This window comes from Trachemys scripta, chromosome 10, assembly GCF_013100865.1.
Source record: "Trachemys scripta elegans isolate TJP31775 chromosome 10, CAS_Tse_1.0, whole genome shotgun sequence".
Taxonomy (NCBI): Eukaryota; Metazoa; Chordata; order Testudines; family Emydidae; genus Trachemys; species Trachemys scripta.
The window spans coordinates 49,789,609-49,813,936 of NC_048307.1; the positions used below are offsets into that span (position 1 = coordinate 49,789,609).

The 24,328-nt window shown below is 43.2% G+C and overlaps 1 protein-coding gene across 2 annotated transcripts in view; it reads right to left on the minus strand.

Annotated features, from left to right (window-relative positions):
• Nucleotides 1-24,328, minus strand: part of PSTPIP1 (proline-serine-threonine phosphatase interacting protein 1) — a 92,408-nt gene that overhangs the window by 27,733 nt on the left and 40,347 nt on the right. The window contains exons 3-5 of one of the 2 annotated variants that reach the window (XM_034784613.1): nucleotides 22,835-22,909; nucleotides 4,300-4,334; nucleotides 2,354-2,460 (exon numbers count right to left, since the gene is read on the minus strand). In XM_034784613.1, the coding sequence (XP_034640504.1) occupies nucleotides 2,354-2,460; nucleotides 4,300-4,334; nucleotides 22,835-22,909 (217 nt within the window). Of the gene's footprint in view, nucleotides 1-2,353; nucleotides 2,461-4,299; nucleotides 4,335-10,365; nucleotides 10,454-22,834; nucleotides 22,910-24,328 lie in introns of those variants that run through there. The other variant, XM_034784614.1, reaches the window with a different exon arrangement.

Sequence of the window (24,328 nt, forward strand, 5' to 3'; positions counted from 1 at the left end):
AATGCTGGGAATCAGGGTTTCTTCCCTGGAGAAGGTGGCGGGAGGAGGGGCATGGACGGCGGGTGTTGAAAGCTGGGGAAGGCTGAGCCTCCCCAAACAGCCTTGGGTGGCCCTGCCCATGCTCCGTCCCCAGGGCCCTTCCTGCTTCCTGGCACTGTGCTGTGGGGAGCTCTTTCCCCTGTGGCAGGGACTAATGGGGGCTGGCCTGTGCTCCAGGGCTGGGAGAGGCCACGTCGCCTGTCTGTCCGGCGCTCCAGGGCTGGGGGAGGGGTGATGACGGCCATATGCGGGGACCCTCTGGGCTTCAGCAGGCCGGGTGGGGGTTCACCCGAGCCCAGGGTTCACCCGCCGCCCATGGGGAGGGGAGTCTAATTCTGCAGTCTTTAGACCTTATTCAAGCAAAACTCCCCCTGGTGCCAACAGAGGTGTTGCCTGAGTAAGGGCCAAATGGTGCAGTCCAGAATGTTGCTGTTGCAGAGCTAGCACAAAGACCCACACTGCTGTGTTTTGGGAGATCACCGGAAATGCTGGCATGGTTTGCTCTAGTGCTACTTTCTTGGCAGCCAGCCAATGGGTGACCGAAAGAAAAACCTGCAACTGACATGGAGAATCCAGAAGAGATCTTTGCCTTGCTCCCAGTAAAGGTTTCTCTTAAAGGCTTCCAATGCAGAACTATTTCAAAAAGATACAGCCCCTGTTTCCATGCAGCTCTCCAAGTAGTAAATGGGGTGGTGGAGAAGATAAATACTGATTCAAATATGAAACAGACATGGAATTGTGTCTAAATTGAATGTGCTTCATGAAGCAGCTGTGGAGCTCGAAAATCAGACAACAGCACTGTCAGAAACAGGATCGTTTTTACCCACTCTGAAATTCTGGAGTGTTTCATTGGCTAAGTTCCCATCTGTGCTATAGAGATGATGAGGTTGGTGCACTTGGAACTACCTGGATTTGTCCTGTTTTGTTTTAAAGGGGCATGGGATGTGGAAATTTTGCATGGCTGCCAAAAACCATCATTGTTTTCAGTGGCAAGGCCACGCCCTTTATTTATTTCCAGATAGAACCAGAGAGGGTGTAAAAATTAACATTGTCACTCGCTTAGCAGATACCTTGTTCAAAGGATGCTGAATTTGGGAGGATCAAAGGGAATGAAAGCTGGCTTGAACATAGCTGGGTTCTTTTAATACAACACCTCTGGTGAATACTAGATTAATATCATTTATCTTGTGGATTTCTAACACACTCATCACCTTATTACTTAGGCTTCAAGTTCAACACAATGCACAAACTTTTGTTACTGCATCAATTTCAGTGTATTGCAATGCTCTTACAGGATTTTTACTGAAGCAACCTGCTTAGCAAGAGTTTTAAAAAGGGATTATATACTTAGGGCATAGCTACACTTGCAGATGTAGAGCACTGAGAGTTAAACCCGCCTTCGTAGAGCGCAGTAGGGAAAGCACTGCAGTCTGTCAACACTTACAGCTCCTTGCGTACTGGCGTGGCCACATTTGCGGCACTGGGAGCGGTGCATTATGGGCAGCTATCCCAGCATGCAAGTGACTGCAACGTGCTTTTCAAATGGGGTGGGGTGGAGTGTGACAGGGAGTGTGTTGTGTGTATGTGGGGGGAGAGAGAGTGGGGTTTTGGGGGGGCTGAGAGCATGTCAGCCTGCTGTCTTGTAAGTTCAGACAGCAGCAGACCCCCCCATTCTCCCCCACACCTCTCTCTCACAGCATTCCACACTAATGGCTTGCATGCCGGCTGTCAGAAACAGAGCTTTGAAAGGGCATTTCCGCATTCCTGCAGGAGTTCAAAACAATGACAAGAGTGGTCACTTGACTTAAGGGGATTATGGGATGTTTCTGGAGGACGATCACAGTGCAGTAACCCAACCCCTTGTTCACACTGACGCCCGTGCGTTGTAGCCAAGGCACAGCAAACGTTATTCCTCTCGCCGAGGTGGAGTACCAGCAGCGCTGTAGCCGTGGATTCAGAGCGCTCTACGTGCCTTGCCAGTGTGGACGGGGAGTGAGCTAGGGCGCCCGGGGCTCCTTTATTGCGCTGTAACTCGCAAGTGTGGCCAAGCCCTTACAGGAATAAGAATAGCATCTGCAGTTACATTAGCTAGAAAGTGACAAGGGCTCTCAGTCTTCATAGGTTCAGAGCATTATCTCATCACCAGCTGTGATCACAGAGAGAGAGAGAGAGAGATTCACCCCAGTATCAAGTTAGCTAGGAGCCTGGGTGGAAGGGGGCGATTATCGTGCATTGAAACATCCATAGCACACTGCTAGAGACAACCTATCTGAATAAATGGGCCATTGGTCTGACAATTCTTATATTTCCTCACCTTTTTTCGTTGCTCCTTCTGTCTTTCTCTGAAATCCTCTATTCCTTTCAATTCATCCTTCAGCATCAATGCCAGTTGGATATGAGAGTTTCCAACATTTTCAATTTCTAAGGCAGATGAGAATTTATAGACAGTCAATGAAAAGGCCTCTAATAAATACAAAGTCAGGTTTTTCAGCATGTATTTACTGGGAGGTGGCATGAATGTATTACTTACATGCACCTGGCAGTCTTAGAAACTTAAGGAGGGCTTTTTTTATTCAGATCGTTGTATTATCTCATCAATTAATGGAGGATAGGACTCATCACAATCCCCTTGATGCCTGCAACATACATGGGCCAGAACTGCTGCTGTTTCTGACACTTGCCAGGAGAATGTAAATAGAAATACTTTTAGCTGGCCCCCTTTCACTTCTTCATATTCCCACCACGCACTTCCAATCTTTCCCCTTTCTTTTTAAGGGCTCTCGCTCTTCCCCCTCCATGTCTCCCTATTGACCCCAGGTTTTTTATCCACATTGTGATCACCTTCCCACTCATCACACTGCTTGAAATCAGTCTCTCTTGTCAGCCACTTCTCAATTACAGTCAGGCTTGTCCAGCACTATCATCCAATTAGGGGGGCTGAAAATGGGCAGGGTTCAGTAGAGATGGAAATATCTTACTCTTGAAATTAAATTTTAAAATGTCTGGCCAAGATTTTAAAAAATACTTAGTGATTTTAGGGTGCCCAACTTTGAGATGTCTTGAAAAGGGCCTGTTTGTCAGAAAGTGCTGAGCACCCACCTTTCTGAAAATCAGGTCCCTTCAAACCAGGAGTGACCTTAAATCTCTAGCCACATTTGAAAATCTTGGCCTCTTTATCTAAACTGTAGGCAGTGTGTGCAACTGCACCGCCTCATTGTATACTAGGTAATTATACTATTATGTCTTAGGGGTGTAAAAACTTTAGCATTTAGCCCTTGGTGCACAAGAGAGTGCATATTCCGCTGTTTTGATGAGCCTGGGGCTTAGATGAGGGTTAGTCGTCTATGCCCAAAACAAGGAAAGACTGAGCAAGTGTTGGGGAAGCAGCCTAAAAAGTTGGCAAAAATTCCATCATTACCCCTAACTAGGGGAGTGCGGCCACAGTCTGTAGCACAGACGAACAATCTGAGTGTGTTAGACCCTGGAGTGTCTCTGTGTGTCCAGGTTGTGACCATGGCGAAGGGTGCTTTCTGCCGACTGTGCTGGTGAGATGGGTGTGCCTTTGCTTACTGTCATTCATCTGGGGGGATCTGAAGCACCTTACAACTGGGGGGTGTATGACAGCCCCCATTTTACAGATGAGTGAACTGAGGTATAGAAAATTAAACATCCTGATTGCTGGAGATGCTGCCTTAAATAATTTGTCCAAGGTCACACAGCAAATTAGTCTGCTAGGGGTCACTCATTGGCCAGCTGGTCCTTTCTGATTATGTTTCAGCCATGTGTGGTCAACTCATTGGTGCGGGGTTGGGATCCTGTTTCCAAAAAGAGGAGGAAATCCCTTCCCTTATTAAGGGGTTGGGCTGGGAGGGGAAGCATAGTTCTCAGTGCAGAGACCTGAGGACCAAAACTGGAGATGGTTTTAAGGCTCTTTGGTTTCTTAGGAATTCAGGAGGAAGGGGGGTAGCAAAGGAACTGGGATGGCAGCTTGGCTGTTCCTCTGCTAGTGGATTATAGTGGGTACAGTGCAAGCTGTTGGGGAAAGGGCATTTGGACTAAATGTGGAGCTACTGAGGAGGATTGTGATCCCTGTGAATACCCATCTCTGTATATTGTGGATTAGAGTAAAGGGTGTAAATAATGGGCAGTAAAACACTTGGAATAGAAAATCCGTCTTCCTCAGTGATGGCTTGGCCCCAGGACAAATCAGCCATCCATGAAAGAACTCCCACAGGGATGGGAAGGCGGATATAAACTTACGTTGCTTTAGGACCTCGAATGCTGCCTTCAGAGTGCTGAGAAAACAAACACATACTTATTGGTATAATGTCCTAATGACAGACTGTGAATCTAAAAAAAAAAAAAATTACACTACCAGACCTTTACCCTCAAAGAAACACAAAAATAAATAAAACCTTTAATAGCCCTATCAAAAAAAATTGACCATGCAAATGGGCGAGAGATTACATTTATAGGTTATCATTAGGCCATGCAATCAAATGCTTCATGAAGCAGGGAATTAAAGACTTCTGAACTCCTGGTGCACTGGACTGTTTAACCCCTTAGTATTCGTTATTACACGTGTTAATATTAACTTGTCTGTACCAATGTCTTGGTGAGAACATGAATACAGGGAAATACAAATGACCAGTATAACTGATATTTGGAATAGTAGTCCAGAAGAGGAGATCTCTGAGGACAGAGATAAGTAAGACCTCTGTAGTCAGAGATCAGTGCTAGTATATCTTGTTTTTAACTCCTTAGTAATCCTCACAGCAGGAGCAATGCATTGGCTGTATAACATTACCTCCCTCCTGCACTTCTGTAGCACCCCCTTGTGGTACTGTCTCCAAATTCTTTAAAGAAACCAAATTAAGACCAATGGTTTTCAGAGCCTTACACTCTAGGGATCTGAAATCATGGACCATACAGTGGCTTTTCACAGTTGCACAGTGCAGTATGAATAAGCTCCAACACCAGCCGGAGCCCTCAGCACCAGGCCATGAAATACAGGTGAGACTAGCAAGACAAAACATTACACTGGTCAATATGAGCAGTCAGATGGAGCTGGGTCAAAGTAAGAGGTGGGGCCTTATAATGGTGTTTCACAGGGGGCTGGTAAAGGCAGTAGTCTATTGTCTCTTGTTGTCCTGGGTTGAGTAAATGATGATCAGTCAGGCAGATGAATAGGGAACAAGCTGCAAACGTTTTAATGAAGCAGCAGAAAGAACAGCAAAGAGGTAGAGAAGTAATTCAGAGAGAGTTGCCATAGGCATAGTGGGCACTCCCCACTTCTGTTGCAGCATTGCTGCTCCAATTGCACACAGGTCTGAAGAGCCTGGTCACCAGTGGTTTTACTGGGGGCTGTATTGTGAATTTAGAAGGTAATCTTTCCAGGGCATGGACTGTGTGACCTTCCAAAGGTCTGTACAGGGGCTTGATAAAGAGAGAGCCTGATATGGCCCGTGAGAGGGGAAGAAATATTCAGCCAAGCTTGTGAGTTGAAATACTCAATGGCTAAAAGCATAACGTTTTGCCACTGAGGGAGTGGGGAGGGATGTGTGGTCCTGCCAACCCCTGGGGGACAGAGATCTATGAGGAAATCATGTACATCCTGGACCACCCTAGGAGGCCAGAGACACACATACGAGAGCCCACATTCTCTGTGGTACTTTGGACGAGGTGCAGGCTCCTGATGGCAGCCTGGCTTCCAAAGAAGTGTTCCTGCAGGCACCTGGCTCAAAACCCACACTTTGTACCCCGTCTGATGCAGCCTCCTGCCCTCTCCAATACTGATGCTTCCTGTGGGAATTCCAGATGCTTTTCCTTTGGCTGAGACTTGGAGCTGTGTTTAAAAACATTCTAGGCATGGCCTTCTCATCAGTTTTAAAGAGAAAGCAAATCCCTGGCTTCTGCTTTGCCGCACTCAGGTTTCATGTTAAAAACACCACCACCACCACACGCAATCTTGGCAGAGCTGGTGCTGAACTAGCCAAGTGGTAGCCCTCATCCTGTCATGTCAGCATCTCCAGTGCATTTAGCATTGACTGCTTCAAACATGTAATCCAGTCCTGGAGCAGAGGGGTTGCTATTTTCAGTCCTTGGGTGGACTGTATTTGTTAAGCACCACTTGAAGGTAGCTATCGACATCTGGGCAACAATTAGGTTTGCTTCATCACATAGACCTTCATTCTGCTCTTGTATGGATGCATGCAGCTCTCAATGACTTCAGTAGTGCACAGATCCAAGGGCAGAAACTGGGCCTGCTATTGGAGAATTTCCCTTAATACAATCTGCTTGTGCTACTGGACCTGAGGCTGTCATCTTTAAAGATCTGCTGCCTCCCCATTCTTCATGGCACATGCTTAGCCAGAAGGGCAAGAAGTATAGTCTATATACTGTATGCCCTTCCAGAGGGGCCTGTTTAGGGTTTAAATTGGACATAAAGCAGCAAAGAGAAATAGGACCCTTTTTCAGGTCTTGAAGCACCCTCGTGGACTCTTAGGGGAAAAATATAAAGGGAAATGGACACCATCAAAGAACATCATGAAAACCTTGAGTCTTGATTCAAAATTTGCTAGCACAGCTACCTGTAAAATGTGTGACCAAAAAGCCTTTCAGCCAAAAATGATCAATATACATCTTATTTTCAAACTGTTTCAGCTTTTTGTGTGTAAACCTACAAAATATTTTCCCTGAAATGAGTTATGAATTACTGGTGGCTCTAAACAAAAAAATCTTTAAAGGCTTGAGTTGGTGCTCTCAAAATCCTCTGCTGTAAAAGCGGGCTCCAAGCCGGCATGCAAAAGCTTGTGACTCTCCTTGGATCACTAGGATATAACATAAAAGATTGAATGTCTTTTAAAATATGCTCCTTTGTTGTTGTGAAGGTGCCCTTGGATTTAATTTTGTCCCTGTGTTCCCAAATATGTATAACTTGGCTGGTGTAAACTTTTGATGCAAACTGAAACTTGGAGCATAAGGGCTCAGAAATGAAGGAGTCTTTTTACCCAAATTTGAAATTAAATAATAAATTGAGTACAGTGGGTGGCTTATCCATTTTTGTTCTAGATGATAGGATTGGGATTTTTTTTAAAAAGTAAACATAACTTACAATACAAATTGGCCCTTGCTTTTGCATATATCTTGTAGTGAGGGTGGGGCACTTTATTAGATACCTCATCAGAGTAACATACAAATATTGATATAAAAAACAAACCCAGGACATTTACTGTTTGCACATGCTGTTTGCACAGCATGTTGATCTATCATTTCCAGAGTTTTTTCCTGGAGCCTGAGGTGTCAGTTTCTGCCAGATGTAGTTAAATTGCTGTATTGGATACTGAAGAAAGATACAATCTCAATACCAGGGGAAAAGGAGTTTAGTCCTTGAAGTGGTCTATGCTATCAGAGTGGTTTATGAAAGGAAGCCAGATGTTGTAATTTACTTTCTTCTGTGGGCCCTTTGAGTGGAGGAGGGTTAGTCTGTCTTCCAGTAAGCTGAATAATGCCCCTGGCTACAAGCAGATGGGAGTGACTGAATCTAACCCTTTTTGTGGGGTTTGGGGGAATAGACATGCACATAAACTTTGTAAACAGATAGGACAGAGAATAGGTAGATCAAATTTTAGGCCTAAGAACCTTCAAATATCTCTTTAATCACTTGAGTGCTGCCCAATATACCAGGTACAGTCCTGTGTATCAGCTATGTATCACCTTCTGAAGCTCTGACATATGGATGGAACATCTCATTCCAGGACACCAGGATGTAGCTGTGAGGGTGAAGGAAAGTATCCCATTTGGTAGAGATGTATGTGTGAGATGCTTGTAATTTAATTTTGCTAATACTCTTGAATGCATGGTATCTAAATAAAGCGTCTCATTTCCAGGGGCGGCTCTATGTATTTTGCCGCCCCAAGCACGGCAGTTAGGCAGCCTTCGGCGGCATGCCTGTGGGGGGTCCGCCGGTCCCACACATTCATCATACTTGCTGCCAAATTGCCGCCAAAACCGCGGGACTGGCAGACCTCCCGCAGAAATGCCGCCGAAGGCCGCCTGACTGCTACCCTCATGGCGACCAGCAGGCCACCCCCAGCGGCTTGCCGCCCCAGGCACGTACTTGATGCGCTGGTGCCTGGAGCCGCGCCTGCTCATTTTAGAGCCTCTCTCCATGTGGGTGTGATTTCCTATTGAGATTTGTAATGTTTTTGTTTTGATGTCTGTGGGGCTGGGGATACCTCAGTTTTAGTCCCGTTGAACAAAATTCATTGTCCCCACATACACGTTTTTAAGGTGGCGGGGAGGGAAGTGCCACTATTTTAAGTCAGGAGGGCTGTTAAACTAAGTTACAGGCAAAGCATCAGCCTTCGTCTTGAACCTCCCCACAGCAAGCCCGCTTGCTGGCATCCTTGTGAAATGTCTATAGAAATGTATTGTGTGTAATTAAAGCCTTGCACTTAGTCAAGCATGGATTTAAAGACCCAGTTTTCATATGAAACTTTGGCAGAGAAATGAAGAGGCTGTATTTGGGGTTAGAGTCAAGGGAGCTGTGGCAGATGGAGCAATAACCAAGCACCAACTTCAGGTGATTTTTGCCATCTAGTGGCTGAAACCTTTTTCTGTTAATCAGGCTACAGATGTCCTAGAGATTTCATTCCTTACAGTATTCTTAAGACTTTTAAAATATTCAGCACACTGTTGAAAGAAGTAAGTGTTTTCTGAAATATTTTGAAATGAGCACATTAAAAACATGAGCATTGCTTTTCCTGGGTACTTACATATGGTGATTGCTTCCTGAGCGTTTCTTTCCTAGATGAGCTTATACCTTGTGTGGAAATATGAAGATGCGGGATATGGAGTAGGGAAGACTTTCACTATAATTAATAATAATACCTGGCTCTTATATAGTGCTTGTCATCAAAGTGCTTTACAAAGGAATGAAGTGACTTGCCCACAGTCACCCAGCAGACCAATGGCTGAACCAGGAATAGAACCCAGGGCTCCTGAGTCCCACTCCATTATTTTATACATTAGGCAACACTGCTTCCCCTTGTAGCTTTCTTGACTGGATAGACATTGCAGGGATTGATCACTTGAAAACTGACCCTGGTTTTCTTCCATCAGGGCCTGTTCTCTTTGCTGCCCCACCCTCTCAAGGGTGGCCCTTGTTTGGTGCCTAATTTCCCATGAACCAAATGCAACTGCTGAGAAGAATTGGATCAGATTATAAATCTATTTTCAATGCAAAGTATCCATTGATCAGAAGTAGGATTTTGTACTGGGATGTGGGATGGCGATCCTTAAAACCAAGCTCTGTCCCTTATTTTTCATACAGATGTCCTTTGTTTCCTTGAAGGTCAGGTTGCTGCCCTGCAGCCTTTCTACTCTCGTCCTTTTGCCTTATCTGCTGTTAAGCAGAGAGAGAGAGAATGCTTTATGGATCTAGTCTGCACTAGAAAATGTCATACCTGTTCTCCAGCAAAAGTGCAGTTGCACCTGCACTAGCAACAATGTGCTGTTGATGGGATTCAGGGTGCTTTCACCACTGTGTCATGAAAGCCTGGCTTCATGACAAAGTGATAAAATCGCCTGCATCCTCTCAGTGCTGGTGTTTGCACCCTTGCTAGCACCAGTGCACGCTGTTGTGAAACAGCTACAAAATGTTCTAGTGTATACTAGACACACTTCCTGTCGCTAGCAACCCAGCTCCCTGATTAGCTTCTCCCGAAGCCCCAACCTCTCACTCTTTCTGCTCCACGTCTTTTTTTCTATATCCACTAACGTTTTTTGTCTGTGCTGTTTTTTACCCCTGCCTGCCCACTAAAGTGTGTTCAGCTGCACGTGAATGAGCTGTGGCTCAAAGCACCAGCTTCCTTCCTCAGTTGTTAAAGGAACAGTATATCTCAAGAAACGCTGGGCTCAGACTTGGATCCAGCTGAAAAGTGGAATGTTTGCTGTGTCAGTTTGAGTTTTTCTGAATGTCTTGCTCCCTCCCTCAAGCTCAGAATAGCCTAACACAGTAATTTATGAAGTGCCTTTACTATTGATATACAGGAAGATAAAACAGTGACTCTTCTGACAGGAAAACCACAGCTTATATTTTCCTTCGCTTAGTGAATAGGAGTGGAAAATACCATCGCCTCAATCATATTTATTATAAATAACAGCAACACGATACACCATGTTCTCTTTATAAAAAGTGTGGCTTTTTCAAAATGGAGAGTGAAACCATTGCCTCTGCTATGCAGACTCTTCAGCCCTAAGGAGAACACTCCCCACTGGCTGTTGTACTCTGTGCCCAGGGTGAAAGTAACTTAACAGACTTACCAGTACACAGGGTGGCCAGGGTCCTGGGCAAGGTGGAGGGGGGGAGCAGTTCTGGGCCCCTGGAAGGGGCGGTGCCTCCGGTGGAAGGGGCAGGGCTGGAGCCAGACTCCCCCAGCTAGCCCTTCAGTGCTGCCCGGCCCACACCGCTCAGTGCTCCGGTGGCAATTTAAAGGGCCCTGGGCCCTTTTTAATCACTGGGCCCCAGGGCAGCTGTCCCTTTTGCTCCCCCCCCCCCATCAGCGGGTTCAAGAAACCTAAATTGTCCCATTACTGACTTTTGCTGAAGGAAGACAACTTGTTTATAAGTACTTACATGGGAAACAAATATTTAAAAATATATCTTCAATCTAGCAGAGAAAAGAACAACATGATCCATTGGTCAGATGCTTGACAAATTCAGACTGGAAATACTACATAGATTTTAACAGGGAGGGTAATTAACCACTTGAACAATTTACCAAGGATCATGGTGGATTCTCCATCACTGGCAATTTTAAAATAAAGACTGGATGTTTTCTAAAAGATGTGCTCTAGGAATTATTTTGGGGAAGTTCTATGGCTTGTGTTAGACAGGAGGTTACATTTTCTGGCCTTGGAATCTATGAATTAAAACCTAGTTTAGTCCAAATATTGGTAGATTAGAACCAAGCCAGATGTTAACCATGGCCATTGAAGGAAGAGAGGGGATTGATATTTAACTGGTCTCCTGATATGTAGCTGGGACTAATTCACCTGGGGCACAGAGGTGAAAGTAAGCTGGTACGGTCCTGTATGGCATACCGGTAAGAAAGTGGCCACCGGTACACAGCCAACTATACCAGCAGGGCCGCTGAATGGGGGGGGGGGGAGCAAAAGGGGCAGAACTGCTCCCCCCACACACACCTTGCCCAGGACCCCGGCCGCTCTGTGTACCGGTAAGTCTGTTAAGTTACTTTCACCCTGGGCACAGAGTACAACAGCCAGTGGGGAGTGTTCTCCTTAAGGCTGAAGAGTCTGCATAGCAGAGGCAATGGTTTCACTCTCCATTTTGAAAAAGCCACACTTTTTATAAAGAGAACATGGTGTATCGTGTTGCTGTTATTTATAAGAAATATGATTGAGGCGATGGTATTTTCCACTCCTATTCACTAAGTGAAGGAAAAAATAAGCTGTGGTACCTCTTTCATTACAAATTAGGCACTGATCCCACCACCCAAACAGAAGCCTCTGAAGATGTTGAAATGGTGTTGACGCAAAACCAATCCGATGTGTGACTTCTTTGGGTAAGGAATGTCCTGCTGTCAACTGACTATCCAGATAGATAATGACCTTGAATGGGTGAATAGTTTTGCCATCTACATGCAGCGTTGACAGGTTATTGGTTTCTGTTTTATAAGGCATGTATAACTTTGGTTTTATCACCATTGAACTTAAGTCCCATAGATTCTGGCAGTTTTTCACAGCTCTTCCAGCATTAGCTGTAGTTGGTCAATAGTCTCTCCAAGTAAAGCATCATCATCTGCATACTCGAGATCCTCTAAAGATGAATCTTTAAATTTCACGCCTCCTACTTTGGCTTCAGTCAGCTTTGTAATCAGACAGTCGATCTTTATCAGTGATGATTTTAAGTTTTCTTCAGGTAACTGATAAAAATGTTAAATAGTATAGGTCTAAGAACTGATCCTTGCAGGACCCAGCTGAAAACACACCTGTTCGGTGATGGTTCGCTGTTTACAGTTACATTTTGAGACCTATCAGTTAACCAATTTTTAACCTATTTAATATGTGCCATGTTAATTTGATATTGTCTTTTAGTCAGAATATCATGAGGTACCAAGTCAAATGCCTTACAGAAGTCTAAAAGTTTATTATTATATTACCTCAACACTATTATCTTTAATCAAACTTGTAATCTCATAAAAATCATTAGTTTGACAGGATCTATTTTCCATAAATCCATTTTGACTGGTATTAATTGTATTACTCACCTTTAATTCTTTATTAATTGAATCCAATATCAGCAGTACATTATCTTGCCTGCAATCAATGTCAGATTGACAGACCTATAATTACCCAGGACATTCCATTTACCCTTTTAAAAATATTGATACAACATTAGCTTTTTCCCAATATTCTGGAACTTCCCTGGTGTTCCTAGACTTGTTGAAAATCAACATTAGCCATCCAGCAAGCTCCTCAGATAATTCCTTTAAAAAGTCTTCGATACAAACTATCTTTGCCTGCTGACTTAAAAATGTCTGACTTTAACATCCTCATGAGATACTAGTGAAATGGAAGGAGTGATAGCCTCCTCATATGGTATGACTACAACATTTGTTTTTTCTTCAATAAATATTTCTGTTTTGTATTTAACACTTCAGCATCTTTTGAATTATTATTGATAATTCTACCATTTCCATCTACTAATGATCTAATGAACCAATACCAATACCATTGTTAAGATTCTTTTTGTTTCTAATACACTTTAAAAACTCCTAAATGTCTCTAACTCTGCTGACCATAGATATCTCCTATATCTGCTTTCACTTCCCCTCTAAGCCAGGTCAGTTTTTAAACCAATTCAGCCTTCTTCCTTGATTGTGGGATTGTGGCTTTTGGGGCATCTAATAAAGTGTTCTTAAACAACTCCCAACTATCATTTACATTTTTCTGATTAAACTCTTCCCCCCAGCTGATGTGGCTCAGAAGTGTTTTCAGCATTGTGAAACTGGCCCTCTTAAAGCCCCAAATACATATGTTACTGGTCTGGACTTTATTCTGTTTGCACTTCACAATGTGATCAAGTCATGATCAACTGTACCTAAGCTACCATTTTTAGTTCTGTGATCAGTTCCTCTATATCTGTCAAAACAAGGTCTAATATAGAATTTCCTTAAGAAACTATCATCTATAATATTTAGAAATTCCAAGGATGTTTTACTACTGGCAGCATTTGAATTCCAACATGTGTCACTCAAACTGAAGTCCCCCTTGATCATGCAGCTTTTGTTCCTACACATTATAGATAGGTGCACAAGGAAGTGGTCATCCTGTTCCCTAGTGTAGTTTGGTGGTCTGTAGCAAACACCAACTAATACCCTATCTTGTGCTTTATTTGTTAGGACATTGATCCATATTTGGTCAAGGTCACTTCCTTGTGAGTTGCCAGTGACCCGGAACAGGTAATGCCATTTTTGACCTAGTGCCACTCTTTTTTCTCCCCTTCCCCCTTTTTCCCACATGATCCTTCCTAAATACGTTATAACCACCGATTTTAACATTCCAGTCATGTGACTCATCCCACCAGATTTCAGTAACACCAAGTAGATCAAATTTGTACTCATAAATAAGCAATTCTGATTCCTTTTGTTTGTTACCCAGGATCTCGGAATTGGCTTACATAGGCAATTAAAGAATTTTTTCGCTTCGTGTCCTTCGGTTCCTTGGCTTAATTTTGTTCTCAATAGTCAAGGTATCCTCTTGCAAAGTCTAAGGCTGTAGCATGGTTTGGGAAATGAGTTAAAAGGCTGTTTGTTTTGTCCTATGTATTATGAATCTGGAGCTATGTCCACACTGCAAAAAGAGGTGTGTTTTTACCTGGCAATAGACCTAACTAACTTTTGCTGATATAATAATGTTATGGGTGTGACTATTTGTATGCAATTTGTATATCTGCAAAACCCTTAACATACACCCTATTATACCAGCAAACCCCCATTTTGATGGTACAACTCAGGAAACTGGTATAAGCACAGTTCTGCCGGCATAAGCTGTGTTTATACTAAGAGGGTTTCCCAGTGTAGCTATACTAGCAAACCTTTTATAGTGTACACTAGACCACACTGGGGAAAAAGCACAGAAAACTTTTATCTCCGTGCAGCTAGTTGAGGTCAACCCTATATCCCACACATGGGATTGACCAAACTATGCCAGGTTAAAAACTATGTTGGGGAACTAGGCCCTCAGTAGGAGAGCTTAGTCAAGACCAAATCTTATGTCAGGTTAGAACATACAGTTAAAAAATTTGGAGACCAATTTTGCTAGTTCCTTTAGGTGTATTATGATCCATCATAAATTTAGCAAAGACTTTGCCTCTGATGCCAGGATGCTTAGTCGTATGCAAAGTATAAGAAAATGCAAACACCCTCAGAATCACCTATGACATTTGTATCATAAAGTTAAAAACAAAATAAGGCAAGTAACATAATGGCTTTAAACATATAACCAAGGGTTTTAATTCATTTTTATTTAGGTAGGTGGTAAATCCTTTAATCAAACCCATAATGAGAGCCATGAAAATATAGGTTAGTTGAAAGTCCACAACTTTTCAACAGGTAACTGTGACTGAAAAAGGTACACTTTATTCCTTAGTATCTTCAACAAGACCCACATTCCTACACCAGCCTAACAATATCTAAACTACAAAAGGACCTATGCAGCATAACCACTTCCGCCCTCTATCGTCTGACAGCTTCTCTCTGCCTCATTTCATGTCAAATCTAATCTAGTCATAGATCCTGCAATGGGATCATCCATACACATGGTCCCTTACTCTTTCATAGAGTCCTGCTGACTTCAAAGTACAATGTGCAGACCCTTTCAAAGATCAGGGCCTTAGAGTGGAGAATAAGAGCTCTGCTGTAAAGTGACCATGCAGGGAAGCAACTTTCAAAAATGATTTGAGCTGCAAATCAAAGAGCAACTTGTTGACGTTCACAATACGGAAAAATTCAACACGACCTGTATTGTTCTATGTATGTTCTTATACTGTGCTTATCAACAGAGTATCTGAGCTGCTTCCTTTGTTCACCATGTATAAATATAGCACATCTTTCAAAGTCTGTTATGAATTTTGCTTTGTATTTGTGAGACTCAAGTATATGCTCAGTGCAGGATTCTCACTATTTTAAGCACTGAGGAGAAGTGCATGGCAGAAGTGGGTTTGCAGGCATGTCCCTTCCCTGGTGGCAGAAGAGGATGGCAGAATAGGAAAGGGGGAGGAAAAAAGAGGGGAGATAGCATACACATGAGAAGAGACAAGGAAAGGAGAAGCAGCGGCATGAATGTCTGAAAATCAGGCTCTCCAACTCATTTGCTCAGTGTAACTCAGTGGTCCTGGTGTCACTCAGAGCCAGGGAATACTCCTGAGCTCGAGCATGGAGCCACTTTGCAGCACAAAAGGACTCTTTCCCTTAAACACAAAGGACACAAGTTTGGCTGTGAATCAGCCATAATGTGTCAAGGCAGCATAACTGTGCACATGTCACCCAACCAGGACAAGGGCAGTCTAGCCTGGTGGTCAGGGTGAGCGTCAGGAATCAAGGACTAGGGTCAGAAGCTGGAGCCAAGGGTCAAGCAGCAGGTCAGGAACTGGAGCAAGCAGAATAGCAGGCAAGGAGGAGTCAAGGCAGGGGAAGGCAGAGGCAAGGCTGGATGTAAGCACCTAGGTCCAACAGTACTAGAACCAGGTACCACAGGAGCAGGCACAGTGGTGGGCATGAGCATTGAGCAGCCAGCAAGCTGCTGCTGGCTTATGAGCGGGCCTGCTGGCCCCTCCAGCCAATCAGGTAGCCTGCAGCAGGCCAGCTGTAGTGATGAGGCTGCCTGGAGACTAGCTCAACTGCAGGCCCTGATTCCTAACAGCAAACTACCATTGAGCACTTGCAAACTCAAAGTAGCTCATTATTCAGTTGAAAAACCCTGCAGTTTTAAAAAACCTTTGTGGACATCCTTTCCCAGTTGTGTGAAACGTATGGATGTGTTTCATATCTTTGCCACTTTTGCCCAAATATGACAATCTGGTCTCTCAGGCTTCAGAGTGATGTTCAAGTCCAAAGCCTGGAGAAAGTTAAAAGTCCTAAACCCGTCATCTCTCCTCCCCCATCTAACATTCATGCAGATGAGACTATGACTACAAATTTAGGTTGCAGACATGCAAATATCTCAGGCTTTATTTTAATTAAAAGCTCTTTAAACCTTGACTGTACTTGTACTGATATACCCTATTCCTCCCTTTGAAGTTCTGGTCTGGTGGCCTCTTTTTCCAGTTCTTTCACTAGGACCTCCCAACCCCTTGCATCCCAAATGCACAAATGATGGGAGGTCCCAAAGTACACTGGAGGATAAAGGTGATTAAAATATAAGGAGTGGCCAGCCAGTCTCTCCACTCCTTCCCTGTCACAAGAACCAAAGTGGACAGTTGGGACTCTAGTGTGAACATGCTTAGAGAAAAGCTCATTGTAAGGGAGCTGGGATCAGGCCTCTGTTCCTTTAATGTGTTGTAACAAATTAGCCTGGGCCCTGGCTAATGCCTCCACCCAACCAATGAGTTAAATTTGGACTACAAGGCTAGAGAGGGATACACTCACTCCACCCCAAATCGGAAGTAGCTTCCACAGCTGCAGAGCTCCAAGAACAAGAAGCTACAGTGCCTAAATTTGCCTGGATCAGGCTATCTGTCTAAAATAACTTTGTGCAGCTGGACATTAGCCAACAGTTTTATTACCATGGTAACCAGCAGCAACTTCTCTTATACTAGGAAATAGAATTACCACAGCAGGGCCCCCTCGGATCTCTGACTTAGAGAGGCTTCACAACTAGCGTAGGCCAGACATGGCCATCTTCAGTACCAATTCACAAAGAGTGATTGGCACTTCCTGGAGCTCATTCCCACATACGCCAAGTTTCAACTGTGCTTTCTGAGCTAGTGTTGAAAATGTTTTTGTTTGTCCTTCATTGACATAAATACTGAAGTCAGTACCAGAAGAGGGGACTCTACCGATGAAAGCCACTGTTCAGTGTGCTAGTGCCAATGGGGATAAAGATGGAGACACCACGTTTTCTTCTTCTTGCTAATTAACCGGTTTTGTTACTAAAATCCTGTTTAGCTCGCTGAGTGTCTGTAGTCAGATCTCATTCTGCATTGGTGCTTTATTATATTGTTGCCCCTCTGCCAATCAGTAGCAGATGTTTGGGTGGTGGGGGGCCTACAGGTCAGTTTCCCAATGGAGGAGAAATCAGTGATGTGGAGTCTGGGGAAATTCTAAATATGGCTTATCTTATTGAGACATATACACCAGTCCTGGGACTGAGGTGGTCACAAACTGCATGCAGGTTATCCCTTCTTCCAGGGATCATTTTAACACCAATGCCCAGGTCCCAGAGAGTAACTGCCACAAGAATTAACTCTAATCAGACACCAGTGCAGTGAGCACACTTTGCTGCTGGCACAGCTGCTTCTACCTAGAACCTTGTGTTATCAAAACTAACAATGCACAGCATGTCTTCTTAAGACTGAACATCTGCTCTCACACTAAGACAAGAAACGTGGAAGACAGCACCACTTGGTGATAACTGCCATTATAACGTATTTGGGTACATACAAAGCAGCGGGAAAAGCTACAGGGTTTTGGTTGTATTTGAATAGATGGCCACACCTTCTCTTGGAGTCATGGAGCAGCAAGTGGCTGGTAGTTACATAAGTAGAAATAATTGGGAAGGGAAAACAGACAGAGATTAGGTATGCAGGTTGCTAGGCCACTGGAAGAAAAGGACAATAATCTAGTTGAATAATAGTAGGGAGTGTTTAAAAAAGGGAATGATCTGCAAGCAAATTCTTCTTTTCTGTTAATAACAGACCTACATTATTATGGTTTATGTTCTTTCAGAGGTTTTGTACCTTTGTACAATTTTTATCATTTTGTTTAATTATTTCTACTACTTAAAATATAATAGCTTTAAAAAGTTGGTAAAAATGATCTGACAGTTGTCACTATAATACTTAACACATGCACGGTGCTTTTAATCTTCAAAGGGCTTTCCCATCTGCGCTGCACCCCTCTGAGCAGCAGGGAGGGGCCAGCAGGCCAAGTACTGATTTAAAGTTGTGGGCACCACAGAGAAAATGGTAGGTTTGCTAGGGAGGGGTGAGGTACTGTTGTATTCCTGGCTTCTATTGCCACCTCCTTGGGGACAGAGGTGAGGTTGTGCAGGGAGCATCAACGTATCTCTGTGTTCCCAGCTTTTCAAACTGTTCCGTTCTGGAAGGGCAGGTGGAGCATAGAGCGCTGCTGAGTACCTGCAACTTTAACTCCATGTTAATGATGTTTTTGTGTGTGAATTAGATTAGAACTTGTGTGGGAAAGGATTAGAACTTGGCAGTTCCTGACTCCTATGCCTGAGTTCAGACTGCGTTCTTCTTTGGGTTCATTTATAAATAATATTTTTGAACTAAAATTACATTTTGAAAACTTTCTGGCCTTGGTTATGGTAACTTTTCTGTTGTACAAATGGTGCCATTGAGTTATTAGTAATAACTCAACTAAGTTCTTGTCAAAATTCCTCTTCCTACCATTTCCCTAAACACGGCTGCTTTCCTGATTGTACAACCTTAGAATCCCCACTCAAGCCTTCTCATTGGCCAAGTAATTTGTTTGTGGTGAACCTGAAACAGTTACTATATTGAGTACCTAAGAAATCATTAGTTGTTACTTGTGATGCAGCCTCCTGAGCGAATACTGCTGCTAAACTCAGGAAAAAATTATTGAATGTGGTATTAGAAGGCAAGAACGTCTCCATTATCACTGGAGGCCAGGCCTTTGTTGTGTTGGATCCAATTTAGGAGAGGGGAATCTTTTTTTTTTTTATTTTACCAGGGAATTATCGCAGCAGACTGTCCTAGGTATATGATGCACAGGCAGGTTGGTTTGGATAAAATACAAGTAACTTCATCCAAAACTTCATTGGAGGCTTGAAAGAGAACTTAAAAACTAGCCTTGAGTCTCTTCCTCTGGGGTCCAGTCTCTGCATGAATCTTTGGTTCTAAGGATCCATATCTTGGCTGCTTGGTCCTCCCTCAAGCCCGAACTTGTCAGCCGGCAAGTTGCCAGCCCTCTGCTCTCCCCTCTCCATGGCACACAACGGTTAGCTGCAGGCTAACAACCCAAGATATCTGCTGTAAAGAAGAGGCAGCAAGCTCACAAAGGTGAACCCTGGTGGCTGCTCCCTCTTGCCAGTGTTCACTGGTGCTGCTTAGTCTCCTAGCCTCATTCCTTTCCCATCCCAGCTGGGCTGAGGTGAAGACCTGATCAGGCTTTCCTGTACTGCAGCTAGTTTCTTCTTGCAGCTCTTCTCTAGTTACCAGGCCACTTCTCCAGGTAGAGTGGATGTTAGAGAAGATCCCTGTCTCTAAGCTCCCTTGGGGGCAGGAGCTGTAAAGTGCCCAGTGGCAATGATTGACTGTGAAGTTGGGCAGAACTGTTCATATTGGCATCGGTATTTGGGGCTCTATTAGGCTGTTAGCAGAACTGTGACATGCAGCAATCTGTGATTTGGCAGATATAACTGTGTCTGCAAGGAAGGTTCTCTTGGCTACGTTTCTGTCTGCAGTGTAGGTCTGCCAGTGGATCTTTGTCAGTAGGCCAGCTGTTCCTAGACTGGGGCTGTGTAAATTTTATGCCTTAAGCACTCCAGCCCCTTTTGCCTTCCTGCTTCATTTCATCTAAGTTCTTCAGAGAATCACTGACTTGCGGGAGCCATGGGGATATTTTTCAACCAGTTCATCAGTCACTTCAGTCAGCAGTTGTTGGTAATGATCCATCAGATTAACATCTTGGCCTTGCCATTGTTTCTCTCTGGAGCCTTCTGGGTGTTCTCTGGGATTGGGTATTTATGGGGGTAAATTTTCCTCCCTTGTATCAAGCTAAAAAACTAGGAGTAATGGGATGAAATTAAGAGAGGGAACGTTTTTAGGCTGAATATCTGGAAAAGCTTCCTGACATTGAACTCTACTAGAATATGAAATAATCTCCCAAGAGAAGTGATGGAAAGCCCCTTCCCTAGAGACATTTAAAACTGGACTGGACAAAAGACTAGGGCACAATCTTTTACTGGCAAGAAGATAGACTGAGTGACCTGAGGTGGTTTTTTTCTTTCCACCTCTAGCTTTTATGATTCTATATATGGCATGACACAGGAAGTTCACTAAAGTGTTCTGCAAGAAAAACTGAAGCTGTTTTTCCTGCTAATTGTTGAATATGAGTCACAAATTCAAATGCTTAGCAAAATCCTTAGGTTACATTTCAGATTTACTGCTGCCCAGATGCAGCTTCAAAAGCTGCATTTGAACACGCCGAGACATTTTATTCCTAGTTCAGTCTAAATTTTGGAATACTATTGGGAGTGACAAACTATTCACTATTTCACATAGATGTACAAGTTTCGTTTAAATTTAATGGCTAGGTAGTTAGAATGTGGAATGTGAGGTTAGTTGTGGTGCAATTCTTTTAGAAACTTTTTGACTATCACTAAAAAGCGACAAAGAGTCCTGTGGCACCATAAGCTTATGCTCCAATATATCTGTTAGTCTATAAGATGCCACAGGACTCTTTGTCACTTTTTACAGATCCAGACTAACATGGCTACCCCTCTGATACTTGACTATCACTAGTATGTTTGTTCCCTCTCTGAGTCTCTCTGACTGAATTGCTTCTTCAGAGTTACTGTCTGCAGCATATATCCAGGCAAGCAAACAAAAACATGACATGGTGTCAAAATATAGGCTATAAAAACTACGTATTATATTTTCATTAGTCATGCCATTAAGTGCCATGCTTAGATCTCAGTTTTGTCTGGTTTATATCCCCGTATTCTAGACAAGAGTCCCTTCTCAGTCCATCTGTGTAGCTCTTTAAACAATCAGAGAGGATGCTGAGTGACGAAAGGTACTTTCTTTCCTTCTCAACCCCAATATACCACTACAGTGAGACATCTGGGACAATATGCATCACAGCGAAGAGGATCACTACCACTAGGCTGGCCATGGTTTTATAGAAACATTCCTCTCTAAATGAGCTTTGCAACACTTACAACACACTGTGCCAGTGTATTCACCTCTGTGTCCATGACAAAGTATTATAAATACCGGTATAAAGTAGAGATGGGCCTGAACCCAAGCCCTGGATCTGAACATCCCCAAACTTTAGGGAAATTCAGATTCATATCCCAATGCTGAAATCTAGGCCTATCTTTAGATCAAATTATTATAGTTACTGAGGACACAATTTCGATAGGTTGCCTATTGAAGTTGTAGGACAGCAGCGAAAGCCCTTCATTTCTGTAGGCACGATCTCTGGCGGCCCTACTTTGCCAGGAAGGAAATTTTGAAGAAATTTTCTTGCAAGTCCTGGACTTTTAAAAGTCATACAGATTTACTGGAGACAAAACAGTCCATCATTAATCCACTCTCTTAATTCTGAAACCACTAGTCTTTTTTTTTTTTTTTTTCATTTTCACTCTATGAAATGGACCATCAGAATGTTTAAAACCATCTTCAATGGAAATTGCAAGAATTGCAAGAAACTGATTTCCCCAGCCGAAAGAATTCTTCCTTTTAACTTACTGGATTTTCTTAGAGACCCACAGCAAAGGAGAGGGAGAACATGCGAAGAAAAATAATGCCTGAGATGTCCCTTAGTGTGAGCCTCAAATCTCTACGCTGCTTTTCACTAGGCTTATCTAAGAGTTCAAATTAATAGCCAGAGTCAAATTCAGCATTTCCCCATAGGCCCTTTAATCTGGGATATGTCACAGCATATGAGGGCCAGTGATACAGGTGATTGATTCGTACTTGCATGCTATGATGGTGCCCAGGAAATAATCCACGGGTTTGAGGTCAGATTTTCCATTAAAAACTAACAGAAATTCATATGCACGTTGGGGGAAGTGAGTGATAAATTGACAAAACCAGTAGGATGCAATTAAGAAATCAGATCTGGGCTGGAGGGGGTGGGTGACCCTGGGGATCCTTAGTGCAGGTTTGTGTAGATTGGAGTCCACTCTTTCAGCCCTAACTACTGTGACCCCAAATCTTCATCCTCTTCCACCTTAATACACCATTACTACTACTTATTACTTATGACTGTAATGACAGGATGTCTCATTACTGCCGCGTCAGTCAGAAATAGCAGGGGTCTTGCAGTGCTGTTTATGAAGTAGAATTCCCTGCCAACACATACCTCTCCTCTTTCCCCACACTTTATACATACTGTCAGCAAACAGTAGAGGGCATGGAGAAGCACCATGTGTTGTTTTGAACATGCTGCAGTACATTATAATAGAGCTGAAGAGTGAAAGCCTTTCAAGTGGCTGTAGAATAAGCTTTACCAAGATTTCTAGATCTGCCCAAGTCCAAATCTCTTTTCCTTTTCATTCCTTCACAGAGCAGTTGCAGAGCTCAGTAATACTGAAATAAAAACTTGTTCAAGAAACGCCCAGCAACAACTGCCATTTTATTACCAAGCTGCCGAGAGGGGCCAAATGGAGAAAGAATGCTTCATGAGGTGAACTGAGCTTTACTGGATAATAAGGCTTCCCAAGCCAACTGAAATGTAAGCTTAGTTCAGTGTGAAATGCACATTCCTGACCATTTCTTCGGTGAAGCCATGTCTCTAACAGGAGGTACTTTAATGCAACAAACTCGAAAAAAACTTACTTGATTTCGGTTTGTCCTCCTGCTTTTCGGGCAATTTGAACCAGCTCTTTCCCATATCTCTCTTCTGCTTGTGCCCTGTTAACAAAATTCCTTAGTTATTTTCTTCTGTTGAGGTTGGGCCCATGTTTGCAATAATGCATTTGTAGCCGACTCTGAGATGCAAACAATTGGTTTGTAGCTGTCTTTATTCTCTCTCCCCAGTGCCACTGCTATCAAGAGCTCATCTAAAAAGACACCCACTGAGGTTCTCCCCTGACTTGGAAGAAATTCTTATCTGCTTAAAGAGAATACATTTTTGTATTAAACTGGCTCTTCTATTTTTGCTTGGCTCACAGTTGGGTAGAAAAGTTGGTCTATAACTGAGTGGCGTATGCTTGGTGTAAACAGGTGCCTTTTTGCACATAAGTCCCATTTTCAAAAGTGACTTAAACTCTTCATATCGGGGGGTAGCCGTGTTAGTCTGTATCCTCAAAAACAACAAGGAGGCTGATGGCACTTTAAAGACTAACAGATTTATTTGGGCATGAGTCATAATCAGTGATTTTATCACAGCAGCTGCTGAAAGGGCCTTGTTGACACCAACAATGGCTGCAGTTTTGCCACCTATATCAAATGCAAACAAATTCTGTCCACAGCTAACCTGTTCTATGCACAAGGATGGGGTAAGATTATGGGGAGGATTAGGACAATGGTTCTTTAGGACAAACAGCAAATTTAACTCACTCATTTTACCATAAATGCTATGCATGTAAGATTGTTAGGTACTTCCATCCCTGTTCCTTTCAGTCTGGTTATGTTTTCAGGCGCTCTTCACCGAGGCTTAGAAACCTACTTTTTGTTTTAAATGAGAACTGTGGTTCTCCTTTATGGGACCCAAACATTGATTCTATTAACAACTCCTGTAAGTCCCCTCCAGCTTATCAGCAGCCTTGGTCAACCTACACAGAGATCCAGTACTGTCAAACATGGGAATTCAAAAGTCATGTCATTCCCTCACCCCGGCCCCCAAAACCACGAGGGTTTTAAAAAAATGCTTTTTGCCCTCTGATTTTAGGACCTTTAAAGGTTCACATTCTGTGCAACTTTCATTTAAAAAAATGCATCTGAGGAAGTGGATTTTTTACCCACAAAAGCTTGTGCCCAAATAAATCTGTTAGTCTTTAAGGGGCCACCAGACTTCTTGTTGTTTTTTTAAACACTTAGAAACCCAAGTTGCTTTTGGAAATGGGACTGAGGCTCTTAAGTCAATTGGGCACTTTTTGAAAGTTATCCCCTTTATCCAAAAGGAATTCCCAGACAAGTGTATGGCTATTTGGCCTAACAGGCCCCATTTAAATTAATGTTAGCCCCATTTCCCTAATTTGTCACTCTGACCTTTGTTGTTTATCCGGCACCAGGTGTTCTCCATATGGATTCAGACAAGTCCCTGCCACAAGGAGATTATTTGATTGATTCTGTCTTTAAAGATACCTAGTTGCCTTTCAAACACTTCTC